The sequence below is a fragment of the Hordeum vulgare genome, chromosome 1H (genome assembly GCF_904849725.1).
Source record: "Hordeum vulgare subsp. vulgare chromosome 1H, MorexV3_pseudomolecules_assembly, whole genome shotgun sequence".
NCBI classification, from domain to species: Eukaryota; Viridiplantae; Streptophyta; class Magnoliopsida; order Poales; family Poaceae; genus Hordeum; species Hordeum vulgare.
This window is the reverse complement of record NC_058518.1, coordinates 17,859,620-17,878,467: the sequence shown is the minus strand read 5'-3', so window position 1 is coordinate 17,878,467 and position 18,848 is coordinate 17,859,620. Positions and strand designations below refer to the sequence as shown.

Sequence of the window (18,848 nt, the reverse complement as noted above, 5' to 3'; positions counted from 1 at the left end):
CCCTTTCTCGTGAGTGATAGTGAATAAACACATATCGAGGATAACACGCCTAGCATGGAAGATACTGATCGCCCCTTGTCACCACATGAGCGGTTCACGCATGCAAAACAGATTATTTCTTGAAGGTTTAGAGAGTGGCACATGCAAATTTGATTAGAACGGCTGGTAGATACCGCATATAGGTAGGTATGGTGGACTCATATGGAACAACTTTGGGTTTATGGAAGTGGATGCACAAGCAGTATTCCCGCTTAGTACAAGTGAAGGCTAGCAAAAGACTGGGAAGCGACCAACTAGAGAGCGACAATAGTCATCAAAATGCATTGAGATTAACCAACAGTGAGTGCAAGCATGAGTAGGACATAAATCACCATAAACATGAATATCATAGAGGCTATGTTGATTTTGTTTCAACTACATGCGTAAACATGGGCCAACTCAAGCCACCTGAATCATTCAAAGGAGGATACCATCCTATCATACTACATCATAATCATCTCAAAATTCATGTTGGCATCCAAGACAAACCATTATAAGCTCCTAGCTAATTAAGCATGGCATCAAAAACTATGATCTCTTAGTTGTCATTTCAAACATGTTTCTCTCATAACAAAGCTGAATTAGGAACGATGAGCTAGTCATATTTACAAAAACAAAATAGATCGAGTTCATATCAGCTTTTCCAGGCTCAGTCACTTCATCATATATCGTCATTGTTGCCTTTCACTTGCACAACCGAATGATGTGAACAATAATAAGAGTGTTCGTGCATTGGACTACGCTGGAATCTGCAAGCAAACACAAAGGAGAAGAAAAAGTAATATGGCTCTTTGACAGATAAACAGATATGCATGCGAGAGCCACTAAACATTGTAACCATGGTCTTCTACCTTCACCCAAAGAAAAAGAAAACAATTTACACGGAAAAGATCCCAACAAGCGAAAGAAGAACGAGAAATCCTTTTGGTTTTTCTCAAACTAGACAAACACACGAGAAGAAAACGAGAAAGAGAAATAAACTAGCATGGATGATACAGTGGCAAAGTATGAACACCGACTAACAAAGTGAAAGTGTAATCATGAATATAAAGTCGGTGAGAAACACGTACTCCCCCAAGCTTAGGCTTTTGGCCTAAGTTGGTCTACTCCCATGGAGGGAAATAACCGTCTCCGGGGTACTCCGGAGTGTACTGAGGGTGCCACTGCTTTGTGAGCACCTCTGGCTCCCACTGATAAACTGGCGTCTGGTACTCGACTGGTATCTCGGGTACAGGCGCGTGTGGTGGTGTTATATGCCCCAATATGCGTAGATGTCCGAGGGCATAATAATGTACCTGCCTACATGAAGATTGAACGAAGAAGGAGCAGGCAAAGTAATAGTCTCACGAGTACCCTGACTAAATACCAGGTTATAAATCATCCTCTTATTTATATCAGTATCATGAAAGTCATGGCGAACCATGCTATCATAATCTAGATATCTCTCAGGAAGAAGAATCTCTTCTTCCTCGTGCAGTCTAATAGGTATCTCAAAATCTCTAGCAAGACGGGTACCATAGATACCTCCATAAACAACGCTTTTAGAATGGTTCGTGTTCAACCGTTGAGCCACTATAGCGCCCAAGCTATAAATTTTATCATTATAAAGGGCTCCGCGCAAAACCGCAAGATCTGGGGAGCTAAGGGCCCCAGCTTTTCCCACGGCCAATCAAACATTTTCCCACGAATAATGAGAAGTTCCGAAGCATGGGAAAATGTATGCTAGCAGCTCTAGCGCAAGACACTCCTCTCTCCTCTCCTACAACAATAGTATCTATGAAAGCCTCCAAGTCCCATGGACGAGGTTCATGAATATCCCCAACATAATGTAATTTGCAAACATTGCAAAAATACTGAAGTGACATGCGCTGGGGGATATCATATAACTTGAAGTCAACCATAGGAGGACTCTTCCTCGGATAGAAATTAAAGCTTTGCAAAAATCCTGAAGTGACATGCGCTGAGGAGGAGGTATTGCGCACAGTTATCTTCAACGAAGGCGGTAAGGCCTGCGTTCTCCACCAAGTAGTATAAGTCCTCATAAAGTCCGGCGGCGCGTAAGAACACATCGCTTGGCCACTCGCATGCTCGAACTTCTGCAACTTGGGGGACCGGATACTTGGGTTTCTTCTTCTCATTTTCATCACTCTTGGGGTTACGACTTGAAGAGCCTCGTAGGAACCTCCTCATCTTTTCCTTTTTCTTTTTCTGAAAATTTATGAAATTTTTAGTGACTCTATGGAAAAGTGAACAAGGCCCAACAAAACTCGTAGCAACTACTCCTACAAGTGCCTAGAGGCCATATCACGCATCAAAACTACTTGGGACCAGCTAAAATTAGCATGCAAAGATCAAGAACAGGGCACCAAGGCAGCAATAAAACTAATTGGACCAATGGAGGAGTCACATACCAAGGAACAATTCCCCCAAAATAGTTTGGTGAATGGGGCTTTGCACAAGGAGATCCAAAATCGCAGCAAGAAGAGCAAGAACACGGGTTTGAGCTGTAGAATGAATTTTTCTAGAGGTAGGAGAAGGAGATCGGAGCTAGAATAAATGAAGGGGGTACATGTCGGCCCCACAAGCCTGGTGGGCACGGCAAGGGGGGGTGCCCGCGCCTCCTGGGCTCGTGGCCCACTGGTGCATCCCCCTGACTAGCTCTCCGTCTTAGAATTTTTCAAAAATTCCAGAAAAAATCATACTTGATTTTCAAGGCCTTCTGAGAACTTTTATTTTTGGGACACTTTTCTACGGGAGGCAAAAAGCAGAAAACAGGAGAAACTTAAGCTAAATCTATCATTTTTCTTCTAAGCAACCGAAGGTAAAGGTTTGGAACAGAGGGTTGCGACTCTCAGGTTCATCCATCTCATGGTCATCAAAAGAAATCCGTCAATGAGGTTGATCAAGTCTCCTTGACAAACTTTTTTCTAATCGCGTAAAACGGAGAATTTTCGAATAGTCACTAGGTTACCTCAATGGGGATGTGTATATCCCCAACAAGCAAATCATACTTCATCTTAACAGTAGGTATAGGGCATTCAAAGCTGCCAATAAGAATCGATGAAGTTTTTTCAATAGCATTGATGCAATGTACTCGATATTGTTTCTTCGGAAAGTGCACCGTATGCTCATTACCATTGACATGGAAAGTGACATTGCCCCTGCAGTGTTTACAAAGGGTCTTGCAAGGATGAACGCCATGGCATTATCCTTGGGAATATCCAGAATAACAAAGTCTGTTAAGATAGTAACGTTAGCAACCACAATAGGCACATCCTCGCAAATGCCGATATGGAAAGCAGTTGATTTGTCTGCCATTTGCAAGGAGATTTTAGTGGGTGTCAACATATCCAATTCAAGTCTATGATAAAGAGAGAGAGAGGCATAACACTAACACCGGCTGCAAGGTCGCATAAAGCAGTTCTAACGTAGTTTCCTTTAATGGAGCAAGGTATAGTGGGCACTCCGGGATCACCTAGTTTCTTAGGAGTTCCACCCTTGACGCTGTAATTGGCAAGCATGGTGGAAATCTCAACTTCAAGTATCCTCCCCTTATTAGTCACAATATCCTTCATGTACTTAACATAAGGAGACATTTTGAGCATATGTGTCAAACGCATTTGCAGAAAGACAGGTCTAATAATTTCAGCAAATCACTCAAAATGATCATCCTTTTTCTTGGTTGGTTTGGTAGGAAAGGGCATGGGTTTCTGAACCCATGGTTCTCTTTCTTTACCATGCTTCCTAGAGTAAAGTCGTTCTTATCGTATCTCCTATTCTTAGGTTGTGGGTTAGCAAGATCAACTGGTTCAATCTCCACATCCTTATCATTGCTAGCTTGAGCATCTTCATGAACACCACTATCGGTATTATCATTAGGCTCATGTTCATCACCAGATTGTGTTTCGACATCAGAAACAAAGACATCGGTTGGATTCTCGGGTGTAACAGCAAGATGGTTGCTAGCATGCAAATTCCTATCATCTTTCTTTTTCTTTCTAGGAAGACTAGGAGCATCCGTGCTAACTCCTTCAGAATCTTGTTCAATTCTCTTAGGATGACCCTCAGGATACAAAGGTTCCTGGGTCAATCTACCGCCTCTAGTGATAACTCTGACAGAATTGTCATTCAACTCATTGAGCAAGTCATTTTGAGCCTTAATTACTTGTTCTACTTGAGTGGTAACCATAGAGGCATGTTTACTTAAGAGCTTCAGATCATTGATGTTTCTGTCCACACAAGCACTTAAATGACTAAGCATGCGAGCATTCTGTTCCAATTGTCTGCTAACATAATCACTGAAACTTTGTTGTTTGGCAACAAAGTTATCAAATTCATCCAGGCATAAGCTAGCAGGTTTATCAAAAGGAATATCACTCTCATTGAATCTACAAAGAGAATTTACCTCTACTACCTGTGTCGGGTTATCAAGACCATGGATCTCTTCGATAGGTGGTAGATTTTTGACATCTTCAGATTTAATGCCTTTCTCTTTCATAGATTTCTTAGCTTCTTGCATATATTCAGGACTGAGGAATAGAATACCTCTTTTCTTTGGAGTTGGCTTCGGAGGTGGTTTGGGAATAGTCCAAGCATTCTCATTGCACAAGATATTATTCAATAGGATCTCAGTTTGTTCTACAGTTTGTTCCCTGAAAACACAACAAGCACAACTATCTAGGTGGTCCTTAGAAGCATCAATTAGTCCATTATAGAAGATATCAAGTATTTCGTTCTTCTCAAGAGGGTGATCAGGCAAAGCATTCAGTAGTTGGACGAGCCTCACCCAAGCTTGTGGGAGACTCTCTTCTTCAACTTGCGCAAAGTTATTTATTTCCTGCAAGGCAGTTTGCTTCTTATGGGCAGGAAAATATTTCTCAGAGAAGTAGTAGATCATATCCTGTGGACTACGCACACAACCAGGAGCAAGAGAAGTGAACCAAGTCTTAGCATCATCCTTTAGTGAGAAAGGAAATAGCTTAAGGATATAGTAGTGGCGGATCTTCTCCTCACTCGTGAATAGAGTGGCTATATCGTGCAGCTTAGTAAGATGTGCTACAACCGTTTCAGACTCATAACCGTGAAAAGGATCAAATTCGACCAGAGTGATTAACTCAGGGTCGACAGAGAACTTATAATATTTATCAGTCACAAAGATAGGAGAAGTAGGAAACTTCGGGTCGTATTTCATCATACCGTTCAAATATTTTTCTTTCCACTTGCGCAGTAATTTCTCAAGATCATAGCTATCCTTACAAGCAAGAAAGTCCTCAGCTATCTCTCCCTCCATAACATAACCCTCAGGCATATCAGGCAATTCATATCTAGGAGAGCTAGTTCTAACAGGTGAAATAGCAGGTTCTACTTCAATAATCTCAGCAGTTTCAGGAGTATCATCACATCTAGCAGCAACTCTAGCAATTTGTGCATCTAGGAATGCACCTAGTGGCAAAGCACTATCAAGCAAAGCATCATCACAAGCATCATGGATAGCATAAGTAGCATTATCAAGCACAGGCGACAGATCAAATTTTCTAGAAGGAGGTGATGTCGCAAACTTACTCATAACTGAAGGTGAATCAAGTGCAGAGCTAGATGGCAGTTCCTTACCTGTCCTCGTAGTTGAGGGAAAGACTTTAGTTTTTGGTTCTCTAGGATTCCTCATAGTGATCAGCAGACGTAAATCCCAAGTGACACAGAGAATAGAGCTAGGCCTCCTCTGCAACGGCGCCAAAAAATAGTCTTGATAACCCACAAGTATAGGGGATCGCAACAGTTTTCGAGGGTAGAGTATTCAACCCAAATTTGTTGATTCGATACAAGGGGAAGCCAAAGAATATTCTCGAGTATTAGCAGTTGAGTTGTCAATTCAACCACACGTGAAAGACTTAATATCTGCAGCAAAGTATCAGTAGCAAAGTGGTGTGATAGCAACAGTAGCAATGGTAATAGTAGCAGCAGTGACAACAGTAGCGACATAGTAACAGTAGCAGCAGCGACAGCAATAGCGGCAAAGTAATGTAGCAAGGACCAGTAGGAAAAACTCGTAGGCATTGGATCGGTGATGGATAATTATGTCGGATGACATTCATCATGCAACAATTATAACATGGAGAGATATGTAACTAGCTCCAGTTCGTCAATGTAATGTAGGCATGTATTCCGTATGTAGTCATACGTGCTTAGGGAAAAGAACTTGCATGACATCTATTGTCCATCCCTCCCGTTGCAGTGGGGTCCTAATGGAAACTACGAGATATTAAGGTTCTCCTTTTAATAGAGAACCGGAACAACGCATTAGCACTTAGTGAATACATAAACTCCTCATACTATGGTCATCTGCGGGAGTGGTACCGGCTATTGTCACTCCGGGGTTGCCGGGTCATAACACATAGTAGGTGACTACAACTTGCAAGATAGGATCAAGAACACACATATATTGACAAGAACATAATAGGTTCAGATCTGAAATCATGGCACTCGGGCCCTAGTGAGAAGCATTAAGCATGGCAAAGTAGTAGCAACATCAATCTCAGAACATAGTGGATACTAGGGATCAATCCCCATCAAAACTAACTTGATTATATGATAGATCTCATCGAACCCATTACCGTCCAGCAAGACTACGATTAGATTACTCACGAACGACGAAGAGCATCATGGAATTGGAAATAAAGGAAGGTTGGTGATGACGATGGCGACGATCTCCCCTCTCCGGAGCCCAGAACGGACTCCAGATCTGCCCTCCAGAGGAAGAACAGGTGGTGGCGGCGCCTCCGTATCTTAAAGCACGATGAAATTTCCTCCTTGATTTTTTTCCAGACGAAAGGGACTAACTAGAGCTGGAGTTGGAGGTGGCGGAGCTCCGAGGGCCCCACAAGCCTGCTAGGCGCGGCCAGGGGGGCCGCGCTTGGTGGGCTTGTGGGCTCCTCGCCCAACTCCTCTGGTTGATTCTTGTGCCAGTATTTTTTATATATTCCACAAAAAATCCTCGTAAATTTCCAGGTCATTCCGAGAACTTTTATTTCTGCGCAAAAACAACACCATGGCAATTCTGCTGAAAACAACGTCAATCCGGATTAGTTCCATTCAAATCATGAAAATTAGAGTACAAAATAAGGGCAAAAGAATTTGGAAAAGTAGATACGACGGAGACGTATCAACCGTCCCATGAACCGTCCCGCGATCCGTCCCACGATCCGCTCCGATCTAGTGCCGAACGGACGGCACCTCCGCGTTCAGCACACGTACAGCTCGACGATGATCTCGGCCTTCTTGATCCAGCAAGCAAGACGGAGAAGTAGATGAGTTCTCCGACAGCGTGATAGCGCTCCGGTGGTGGTGAAGGATCTAGTCCTGCAGGGCTCCGCCCGAGCTCCGCAGAAATACGATCTAGAGGAAATATCGTGGTGTTTGTGGTCGGGCTGCCATGGCAAAAGTTGTCTCAAATCAGCCCTAAAACTCCACTATATATAGGAGGAGGGGAGGGGGAGGCTTGCCTTGAGGACCAAGTCTTCAACGCTGCGCCGGCCAAGGAGGTGGAGGAGTCCACCTCCAATCCTAGTCCAACTAGGATTGGAAGGAGGAGTCCTACCCTTCCTTCCCACCTCTCCTTTTTTTTCTTTCTCTTTGATTTTCTATCCTTGGCGCATAGGGCCCTTTTGGGCTGTCCCACCAGCCCACCAAGGGATGGTGCTCCACCCCTAGGGCCTATGGGCTTCCCCGGGTGGGTTGGACCCTCCCGGTGAACATCCGAAACCCATTCGTCACTCCCGATACATTCTCGGTAATGCCCGAAAACCTTTCGGTAACCAAATGAGGTCACCCTATATATCAATCTTCATCTCCGGACCATTCCGGAAATCCCCGTGACGTCCGTGATCTCATCCGGGCTTTCGAACAACATTCGGTAACCACACATATAACTCAACTATACTAAAACATCGCCGAACCTTAAGTGTGCAGACCCTACGGGTTCGAGAACTATGTAAACATGCCCCGAGGTACTCCTCGGTCAATATCCAATAGCAGGATCTGGATGCCCATATTGGATCCTACATATTCTCTGAATAACTTATCGGTTGAACCTCAGTGTCAAGGATTCAAGCAATCCCGTAAGTCATTCCCTTTGTCCTTCGGTATGTTACTTGCCCGAGATTCGATCGTCGGTATCCGCATACCTATTTCAATCTCGTTACCGGCAAGTCTCTTTACTCGTTTCGTAATACAAGATCCCGTGACTTACACTTAGTCACATTGCTTGCAAGACTTGTGTGTGATATTGTATTACCAAGTGGGCCCCGAGATACCTCTCTGTCACACGGAGTGACAAATCCCAGCCTTGATCCATACTAACTCAACAGACACCTTCGGAGATACCTGTAGAGCACCTTTATAGTCACCCAGTTACGTTGTGATGTTTGATACACACAAGGCATTCCTCCGGTGTCAGTGAGTTATATAATCTCATGATCATAGGAACAAATACTTGACACGCATAAAACTATAGCAATAAAATGACACGATCAATATCCTACGTTCATAGTTTGGGTCTAGTCCGTCACATGATTCTCCTAATGATGTGATCCAGTTATCAAGCAACAACACTTTGCATATAGCCACAAAACCTTGACTATCCTTGATCAACTGGCTAGCCAACTAGAGGCTTGTTAGGGACATTGTTTTTTCTATGTATCCACACATGTATCTATGTTTTCATTGAATACAATTATAGCATGGATAATAAACGATTATCTTTAAACAGGAAATATAATAATAACTATTGATCATTGCCTCTAGGGCATATTTCCAACAGTGTGCTGGCTCCAGCTCTGTCAACGCGTCGTAAAGACGAGCATGCTTAGCGTACAGCTCCATAGTTAGAGCTCGAAAAGCACGATCCAGTGCCTCAGTGTATTGCACCAGAACCCACGTGTCGTAGCGACGCGTCATGTAGGGGGCGCAGACAGCAACGTAGCATCGGTCGGTGTGCTCCCAAATGCTAGCAGTGTAGGCAGTGAGAGATAAGACCCAGTCTCATCCCAGAAGGAGCATGCAGGGTGTATCTGAAAGCACTTTCCTCTAGGTGAGGGTACGCTCCACGGATACGGGTGATAGCGATGTAAGCCGCATCATGGACGACCATCTCGACTGACACTCCAATACCGTAGAAGACGTGGCGCTCGAGGGTGTCGCCACCCATCTGGTCGAAGATGCGAACCTCAACCTGGTACTGGTACTGGTTGTACTCGAGGAAGTCCTCGTACACAGTGTACTCGGGGTACCAGCAATATCCCAGCCTGGTCAGGAGGTCGACCAAAATGGCCGGGATCCAGTCGTCTCAGTGGCTTGTGTCAGGTGCACATGCTGTCTTGCAGGACGCATCTAAAAATAAGATTGACGGATGTCAAATGACAGTGTGTGTGATATATATTCAGAAGAAAAGAGTAGATAGTCCAGCGCTCCGTGTCGATGTGATTACGAGAACCTAATGTTAGAGTTAGTAAAATCTTTAACCCGAAAGAGAAGAGAGAGTAGAACCGAGAGTATAGGAAAGGAGTAAAAGATACTAATACCGCCCAATTGAGATGTGGGCCCGTAAGCCACAACATTAGTGTTAGTAAAGTTTTTTCAAACACTAGACTCAACTTCGGCCAAGGAGTTGGAAAGGGGGCTACCTACAGGCAGTGGGCTCTGATACCAACTTGTCGCGCCCTCGATTTAATCGTACGCTAATCATACACGCAAATGCGTACTATCAAACTCAAGGACTCACGGGAAGATATCACAACACAACTCTAGACACAAATAAAACAATATCAGCTTCAAATTCCAAGCCAGGGGCCTCGAGGGCTACAATACAGAAACTCGATAAACACACGAGTGAGCGGAAGCAACAATATCTGAGTACAAACATAAAACATGGGGTGCCTTAGAGAAGGCTAGGACAAAAGATACAACGATCGAACGAGGCGAGGCCTCCTGCCTGGGAACCTCCTAACTACTCCTGGTTTTCAGCGGCCTCCACGTAGTAGTAGGCACCGTCGGGGCAGCAGTCGTCAGCGGCGGGCTCCTTCATCTCCTGGGCTCCATCATCTGGTCGCAGCAACGTATCAAGGGGGCAAAGGGGGAGCAAAGCAATGGTGAGTACTCATCGAAAGTACTCGCAAGTCTTACATCAGAACTATTCTAAGTATGCATCAGTATCAAAGAAGGGGGTTATATGTGGACTGACTGCAACAATGTGAGAATAGAGAGAGAAGGCCTAGTCCTATCGAAGACTAGCATCTTCTGGGTCTTGCAGCAATAGACGAGAGTAGAACAGGTGTAACATAATTGATAGTCATATTGTTGCAGCAATATTAAAGTGAATTCACGCCCAGAGATCCTCCCTCGACTCCTTGCGAGGAAGCAATCCCGGGGTAACTAATTCCAGTTAAGTAACAGTTGCAGTTGTATAAGATCAGGGCACAACTCCAAGTCGTCCTCTAACCGTGGACACGGCTATTCGAATAGATAAGTTCTTCCCTGCATGGGTGCACAACATATTCCCCGACGCGCTCGATAACAATCTGACCGGACACACTTTTCTGGGTCATGGCAGGCCTCGGAATATCGACACGTCGCAGCCCCACCTAAGCACAGCAGAGAGGCCAGCCGCCGGTCTAACTCCTAAGCACAGAGGGTTCATGGGCCCACTTGCCCACCGCGCACCTGCACGATGCGAGGGCGGCCGATGTCAGTCCTGGCACCCCTTAATACAAGAGCGATGCATCTCGGGACCACTCGTGCGCACGCCGTTACATCGCTGACGTCTGAAGAGCTTCGACTGATATCGCGACGTCGAGTACCCATAATTCTTCCCACGCAGATGGTTAGTGCGTAATAAGGTCTTCCGACCAACCCAGATCAAATACCCAAATCCATTATCATTTTAATTAAGTCATCGACACAAACACGCGGGAATCCACCCGCCTAAGAACTAATCACCAATGATCCGAGTAACATGGTCGAGTAACTGTGTGGTTGTAACATCGAGGGGAATTCGACGTATCAACCTCGTTGGATTCGGAACGATGTATCTGTCAAGGTGGACCTAGAGGAATCACCCTCGAGGGTCCCACACTTGAGGGGTCGCACGATAGAGGCATCATCGGGAATGGTGAAAGAGGAATCACCATCGATAACCACGACCGACTAGCTGTACTACAGAGATATCATCAGGAGTACTTAGCGAGGTGTCACCCTCGGTACCCGATATTATCTCTGTAGCGTCGCACAACTAAGGGGGTGTAAGTGTTGTGCCGGGTCTGGCTCGTCGATCAGGGATCGAGATTAGAAAGCAAATCGGGGCAACTGGACTACGGGGTCAGGGGGAAGACTGCTCCACCTATACTAAGAAGATTCAAAGTACAGTACTGAAGTAGCAGTTCATCAAAAATAGGCTATGCCTCAGATATAGGAGCTAACTACAACAATAGAAAAATACTAATGCAAGCAGGAGGAAGAAAGACATAGGCGATATAGGGATGATCAAGGGGGATTTGCTTGCCTTGTTGCTTTGCGGCAAAAGGCTGATCGGCAGGGTCTTAGATGTACTCGGCAGCAGCGTCATTCTCAGGGTCTACCGGTAAGAAGAGGGGGAAGAAACAACAAATAATAGCAATGGTGCCACACCAGGCATGACATGGCAATATGCAGGCTATGCATGAGCTAACGCAGTAAGATCCGTCATAGACGGGTCGGAAGAATATCTGACGATATTTTCCGGGTCTTTGGCTACTACCGGTGAGACGAAAAACGATGGAAAAGTTCCATGTTTGCTATGCTAGGGACGCGTGACAGATGAATGGACCGTGTATCCGGGTTCGTCTCGTTCTGCTCATCAATTTTCATGTTGAAAATATTTTGATCTGACTTACGGATTATTTTATATTAATTTTTACAGTTTTATTCAATATTTAGGAGTTAAAAAGAGATTTAATTAAATTGATTAAATGCAATTATGACATCGGCATGATGCCATGCTCACATCAGCAGTTGACTGGTCAACAGACCAGTGGGTCTCATGCGTCATAGGCTGAGTATTTAATTAGGGTTAATTACTAATTAATTCGATTAATTTAGTGGGGGACCCACATGTCATACTCTAGTTATCCTAATTACTTAATTATCCATTTAATTAATTAACTAATTAATTAAATAATATATCTAATAACTTATTTATTAAAAAACATATTTTTATTATCATTTTTATTTAACAGCGTGTGGGGCTTCCCGGTCATTGGAAGTGGGGGGTTGGTCCCACCGGTAAGTGGCATAGGCCACACCACAATTTACACACACACATATTTGCATTCATAAACATAACGTATTTCTCTCTAATACATACATGCATGCATACACATTACATATACACATACTCCCTCCGTTCCTAAATATAAGTCTTTATAGAGGTTTTACTAATGAACTACATACCAATGTATATAGACATACTTTAGAGTATAGATTCACTCATTTTGCTCCGCATGTAGACACCTAGTGAAATATCTTAAAAGACTTATATTTAGGTACGGAGGGAGTACATACATAATACATACATACGAAATACATAATTCATTTTTATTTTCTTTTCTTTCTAACTCTTTCTTTAACCACCTCGACATGTCTCAACTCACACGAACCCTCTAAACAAAGAGAGGAGGAAAACTCTACCTCCTCCTACCGGAGCCAAACGGCATCGGAACGAGGCGGCGATTGCCGGAATGGAACCGGGACGAAGAGAGGATGAGAGGGGTGTTCTCATCCACGTTGTAGCGGGGCGGGTGCGGCGAGGCTTGGTGGAGCCGTCGGGGACGAGGTGAGGAGGCCAGCGACGTCGACGGGGTGATGCAGTTCGACGAGGGGCGAGGGTGAGCTCGATGCAGGGGTGATGAGGGGCCGGTCCCGGTGGCTATGGCCGGCCAGGGGAGGTCCTAGCACGGCGAGCCGGCCGCCGGGCGGCGCGGCGGCCCTCCGCTGAGGCGATCTAGTAGGAGGGGGAGGTCTCGGTTAGTGGGAGGAGGGTTCTGGTGCTCGAGGGGGGGAGGGAGCCGCCGATGAGTGGATCTGGGAGAGGTAGACCGAGGTGTGAGAAGTTGGCCTCGTGAGGCCTTGTTTGGTACTATTGTTTTTTAGGAGATTGGTGGGGATAATCCCCCAAGGGATTGGGTGAACCCAATCCCTCCAAATCCCCATTTATCCTCAATACACTAGGTAGGGGTAGTGTATTGGGTATTGAGAAAAATGCACTATAATTTGGGGATTTGAGAGAAAATGTGGGGATGCAACATGTCAAATACACTAGAACCAGATGGTGTTATGGGATGTGTGCAGATTGAGGGGTTTGACCGGGATAATCCCCACAAACTCCCTAAAATACACTAGTACCAAACAAGGCCTGAGGGAGTGGGGGAGATCGAGAGGCCAGGGGGACGCGTGGGGCTGGTCGTGCGAGAGGGAGGGATATCGTGCAGGGAGGGAGCGTCGGTCGTGGGCGAGAGGAACCAGGGGCGAGCAGGGTGGACTCTCGTGAGGAGAGGAGCGAGGGAGAGGAGGGGGCGAGGGACTGGGTGTGGCGGCGGCCAGGGGAGGGACTCGGAGCGCTGGGGGTAGGGTTTGGCCCCGGTGGGGGGCTTTATACCCCACCACTAGGTGGGCCGAGATGGATATGGCCAGGTGGGCCACTTTGGCCCAGTTGGGCGAGGTTTTTTTTTATTTTGTTTATTTTCATTATTATTATTTTATTTACAATATTATTTTATTATTTAGTTTTAATTACTTTCTTTCATTTACTTATTTTAAATAAAGCTTCTATTGTAAATATATAAAGACTATCAATAATTTCAAAAGTGCCCGATTCACATCTATAATTCGTTAGCGATTTTTCGTAACTCCCTCACATTTTTATTTTAACATTATAAAACTTTTCTCGTTTGACTTTTTTTTAAGTTGACATGGCGTTCATTGCATAGATTTACTTTACCTTAATTACATCCAACACTGTAGCAAAAGCTGAGGATGTCACAGCTAGCCTTAGGGCTCAAGGGAGCCCCTAGGGCGCCGGTGGAAGTCGAAAGGAGGACTCCAACTCCAATTCGGTTTGGCAAGGAGGAGTCCTCCTCTCCCTTCCCACCTCCCTCTTTTTTTTCTTTTGGTTTTCTTCTTCTAGCGCCATAGCCCACTTGGGTTGGCCTCACCAGCCCACTAAGGGGTGGTGCGCCACCCTAGGACTATTGGGCTCACTTCGGGGTGGGTGGGCCCCTCCCGATGAAAACCCGGAACTAATTTGTCACTCCCGGTACACTGTCGGTAATGTCCGAAATCTTTCCGGTGACCAAATGAAACCATCCTATATATCAATCTTCGTTTCCGGACCACTCCGGATAACCTCGTGATGTGTGTGATCTCATCCGGGACTCCTAACAAACTTCGGTCACCAACACCTATAACTCAACTATACCGAAACGTCACCGAACCTTAAGTGTGCAGACCCTGCAGGTTCGAGAACTATGTAGACATGACCTGAGATACTCCCCGGCCAATATCCAACAGCGGTACCTGGATGTCCATATTGGATCCTACATATTCTACGAAGATCTTATTGGTAGAACCTCTGTGCCAAGGATTCATATAATCCCGTGTAACATTTCCGTTGTCCTTCGGTATGTTACTTGCCCGAGATTTGATCATCGGTATCTCTATACGTATTTCATTCTGGTTACCGGCAAGTCTCTTTACTCGTTCCGTAATACAAGATCCCTTGACTAACACTTGAGTCACATTGCTTGCAAGGCTTATATGTGATATTGTATTACCGAGTGGACCCTGAGATACCTCTCGGTCACACGGAGTGACAAATCACAGTCTTTATCCATGCTAACTCAACGGACACCTTCGGAGATACCAATAGAGCACCTTTATAGTTATCCAGTAACGTTGTGTCGTTTGATACACACAAGGTATTCATCCGGTGTCAGTGAGTTACATGATCGCATGGTCATAGGAATGAATAGTAACAAAATGACACGATCACATGGTACGTTCATAGTTTGGGTCTTGTCCATCACATCATTCTCCTAATAATGTGATACAGTTATCAAGTGACAACACTTGCATATGGTCAGAAAACCTTAACCATCCTTGATCAACTGGCTAGCCAATAGAGGCTTACTAGGAACATTGTTTTGTCTATATATCCACACATTTATCTATGCTTTCATTCAATACAATTGTAGCATGGATAATAAACGATTATCTTGAAACATGAAATATAATAATTATTATTTTATCGTTGCCTCTAGGACATATTTCCAACAGTCTTCAACTTGCACTAGAGTCAATAATCTAGTCTCACATCGCTATGCGATTTACATTGGAATGAATCTAACACCCATACAGTTCTGGTGTTGATTTACGAAAATGTTCACGGAATAAGTCGATGCGGACAGACTAGGGACAAAACTAAGCACGATTCACAACTGAGGGCAAAACAGACACAATTTGGGCAAAAGGATAATTCTCCCTAAATAATATTATTATTACTCGGAATCAAAGTGGTCTAGTGTGTGTGTGAAGGGAAAGATGACAACAAACTTATTAATGGATCAATATTGTTCCGGCCGGACAGGAGCATGAGCATGAGCAGGAGCAGGTCCGGTTATTATTAACTACACTACTAGGGAGTGGAGTAGTAACTTGAGGGAGATCGACGATCGAATTCACGGGCGGTAGAGGTGCAGCGGCAGGCGTGGCTTGGCGTGAAGCACCAGCGGCTTAGCCATGGAGAGGTCGTTGTGGGACTCGGTGAGCTGAATATCCGGCATCTCCGCCGGCTTAGACCAGGTGAAGCCATGGAGGAGCCTGCCGAAAAGCATTACGGTCATGGCCGTGCCGAGCATGGGGGCGACGCAGCCGCGGCGGCCTGTACTGAAGGAGATGAAGCGCAGCTCGTTCTCGGTGAGCTCCAGGTTGCCGCCTGCTCCTTCCAGATGGCGGTCGGGGTTGAAGCGGAGCGGGTCGTTCCAGATGGCCGGGTTCCGGCCGAGGCCGAGGCGGCTGAGGAGGACGTGGCTGCCCTTGGGCACGCGGTAGCCGGCGACGACGGTGTCGGCGAGGGCGACGTGCGGCACGTTGAAGGGGGCGATGGGGTGCAGTCTGAACGCCTCCCGGATGCAGGCCTTGACGTAGTTGAGTTGGGGGATGTCCGACTCCTGCACCTGCCGCTCCCTCCCCACCACCCGGTCCAGCTCCTCCGCCGCCCGCCCCAGCAGCTCCGGATTCTTCACCATCTCCGCCAGCGCCCACTCTGCGGCGTTGGATGGGTTGTCCACCGCCGCCAGGTTGATGAGCTGCATTGCATTGCATGTACGTTGGTTGTCCCTCTCCTCCGTTTTTAAATATATATATAAAGAAACTTCACTAAAGACTATATATATATATATATCTACAAGACGATAGATAAATAGATACCTTGGCCTGCGCCTTCACCTCCTCCATGGTCAATCTAGGGTCTCTACGTGTGATGAGCACGTCGAGGAAGTCCTGCACCTCTCCCCTCTCGCCGGCCTTCCACTGCTTCCACCGCTCGTCGATGACCCCGTCATGCAGTCTGTCCAGCACCGCGTTAGCGTCCTTGACAATCTTTTCGTGGCCGTCCAGGTCCAGCCCCAGTAGCGACGGCAGGTAGTCGCTGATGCAGAAGGAGTAGAGGATCCCCTGCGCGGCGAAGGAGGCGTCCATGTGCTCCATCTCCAGCTTCCCGGGGCCGCCGCCGTGGCCGGCTTCCCCGAAGTAGCGCGTGCCAAAGAGGAGCCGGCGTATGACGTTGCCGCAGTAGTGCCGCGAGAGGTGCCTTACGTCCACGTTGCCGCCCTCCTCACCGCCGGTGAGGTTGTAAATGTACCACGAGATGTTGTCGGCCTCCTCGACGCGTTTGTCGTGGAGCCACTTGTGACGGGACGGGGAGATGATGTCGGAGGTGAGCACCCGCCGCATCTTGGTGGACTGCACGCCGAACGGCGCCAGCGCCGCCTCCACGTAGCCTCCGCTGGCCACGCACGACGCGAACGTCTCCGGGCGGGACGCGAAGATCTCGTCCTGCTTCTTGAGCACCTCCCTGGCGATACGAGGGCACGTGATCGGGATGACGTGGACGCCGCCGAGGCGGAAGCAGGCGATGTCGGTGTTCATCTTCTCCATCACCTGATGGATCCACCGGAACGCCGGCAGCTTGTTAAATAACTTGAGCTCCGGGAGGCTACCTACCACCGGCCACGGGCACGGCCCCGGAGGGAGCGCCCCGGGTGCGGATGAGCACAGCCTCCGGACCACGTACATTACGGCCACCATCACCACCACATGGAAGAAGGAGGAGGAGCAGAGCCCCAGCGCAGCTACCATTGTCATCTGTCCTACTCCAGACCAGGTACCTAGCTAGGGCTCGCTGCTCACTGCACATCAGCTCTAGCAGCTGGCTGGCCTTATTTATACGTAAAATATGGGCCCATCCATGTCACATGCCTTCTGGCTCGCTCTGCCCTTCAGTATCTACTGCCCTTATTTACTCAACAGTCTTTCTATAATACTAGTTTATCTGTGCAAACATACCTAGTTTTGTCTTAGGTATATAGTAGTAAAAGGCCCCTGCGTTGCAACTGGAGAAAAAAATACCACACGCTTTTAATCTTTTTATAATTATTTTAATTTATTAAAATAATAAGCTAACTAACTAATGTAGTCAGTCCTATCCTATTTTGTTGAGAAATCAACCCGTCCATTGTTAATTCCATCATGATGAGAAATTGAGCGGGACAAGCAAAGCAAAACAAAGAGGCTACGTTGAATTGATCGATGTACTGTTATTTTATTTCACTCATGGGGTAGAGAATGGGGGATCAGATGACAAACTGAAGGTGGTGTTCCATTCTCTCTCTGTACAACAATGCAATCTTACATTCAATACATTCATTTATCAGCAAACAAATTCCCACAAAACAAAATTTCTTGCCGGTGCTTGGCACACGGTTGGAGGCATGGGGAGGGATCTCACCAGATGATGAGTTCATGCCGGAGGAGGGATACGATGAGGGGAGCAAGGGTTAGGCGCCTCTATCTCGCCATAAGGAGTCGCCGTTGCCGCGCCATAACCTCGGAGTTCCCCGTGTGAGCCATGGAGGCCCGCCTTCACCTGCAAGTACTTCGCTCCGTCGCCCCTTATCCACGCCGCCGCCGTTCTGCATCGAGCAGACGCATCATCCCAAGTCGTTGTAGCTGTCGCGTTGATTTGATCCTCAAGCTGTGCTCGAGCGCCGAAACGGGGGCAGCAAGAGGGCACAGGTACGACCGCGGATCGGTGGTGGTTGAGGTCGGCCGCGGCGGCGAGTGGTGTGGCAGCGGCCTGGGCACAGGCCAGGGTGGACCAGGGTCGACGCGATGTGCTCGAGCCCCGCAACGGGGGCAGTGAGCGGGGAGAGGTACAGCCGCGGAGGCGGGTGGCTTGAGATCAGCAGCGGTGGCGGTTGAGGTCGGCCGCGGCGGCGAGTGGTGTGGAGGCGGCATGGGCACAGGCCAAGGTGGCCCAGGGTCGATGGGAGGAGGCGATGCGTACGGGTATAATTTTTGCAGCGAATCGTTTTTTCCTTTTGCGTTGCAGATAAATGATGGAGCGCGGGTTGAATAAAAAAATTGCAGGGGCTTTTTAATAAAAATGTCGTGGTCGGTTTTCCGACGAAAGCAAAAGCCGCTTTATTATTAGGTATAGATTTCGATTT

General features: G+C 46.8%; 1 protein-coding gene across 1 annotated transcript; it reads right to left on the bottom strand.

The window, feature by feature from the left end:
* Positions 1-15,578: 15,578 nt before the first annotated feature.
* On the bottom strand, positions 15,579-17,534 carry LOC123451228 (tyrosine N-monooxygenase-like). The gene is made up of 2 exons (XM_045128240.1): positions 16,549-17,534; positions 15,579-16,427 (listed from the first exon to the last, which is right to left on the bottom strand). The coding sequence occupies exons 1-2, from the start codon at positions 17,482-17,484 to the stop codon at positions 15,798-15,800; spliced, it is 1,566 nt and encodes a 521-aa protein (XP_044984175.1). The 5' UTR covers positions 17,485-17,534; the 3' UTR covers positions 15,579-15,797.
* Between the last annotated feature and the right edge of the window lie 1,314 nt (positions 17,535-18,848).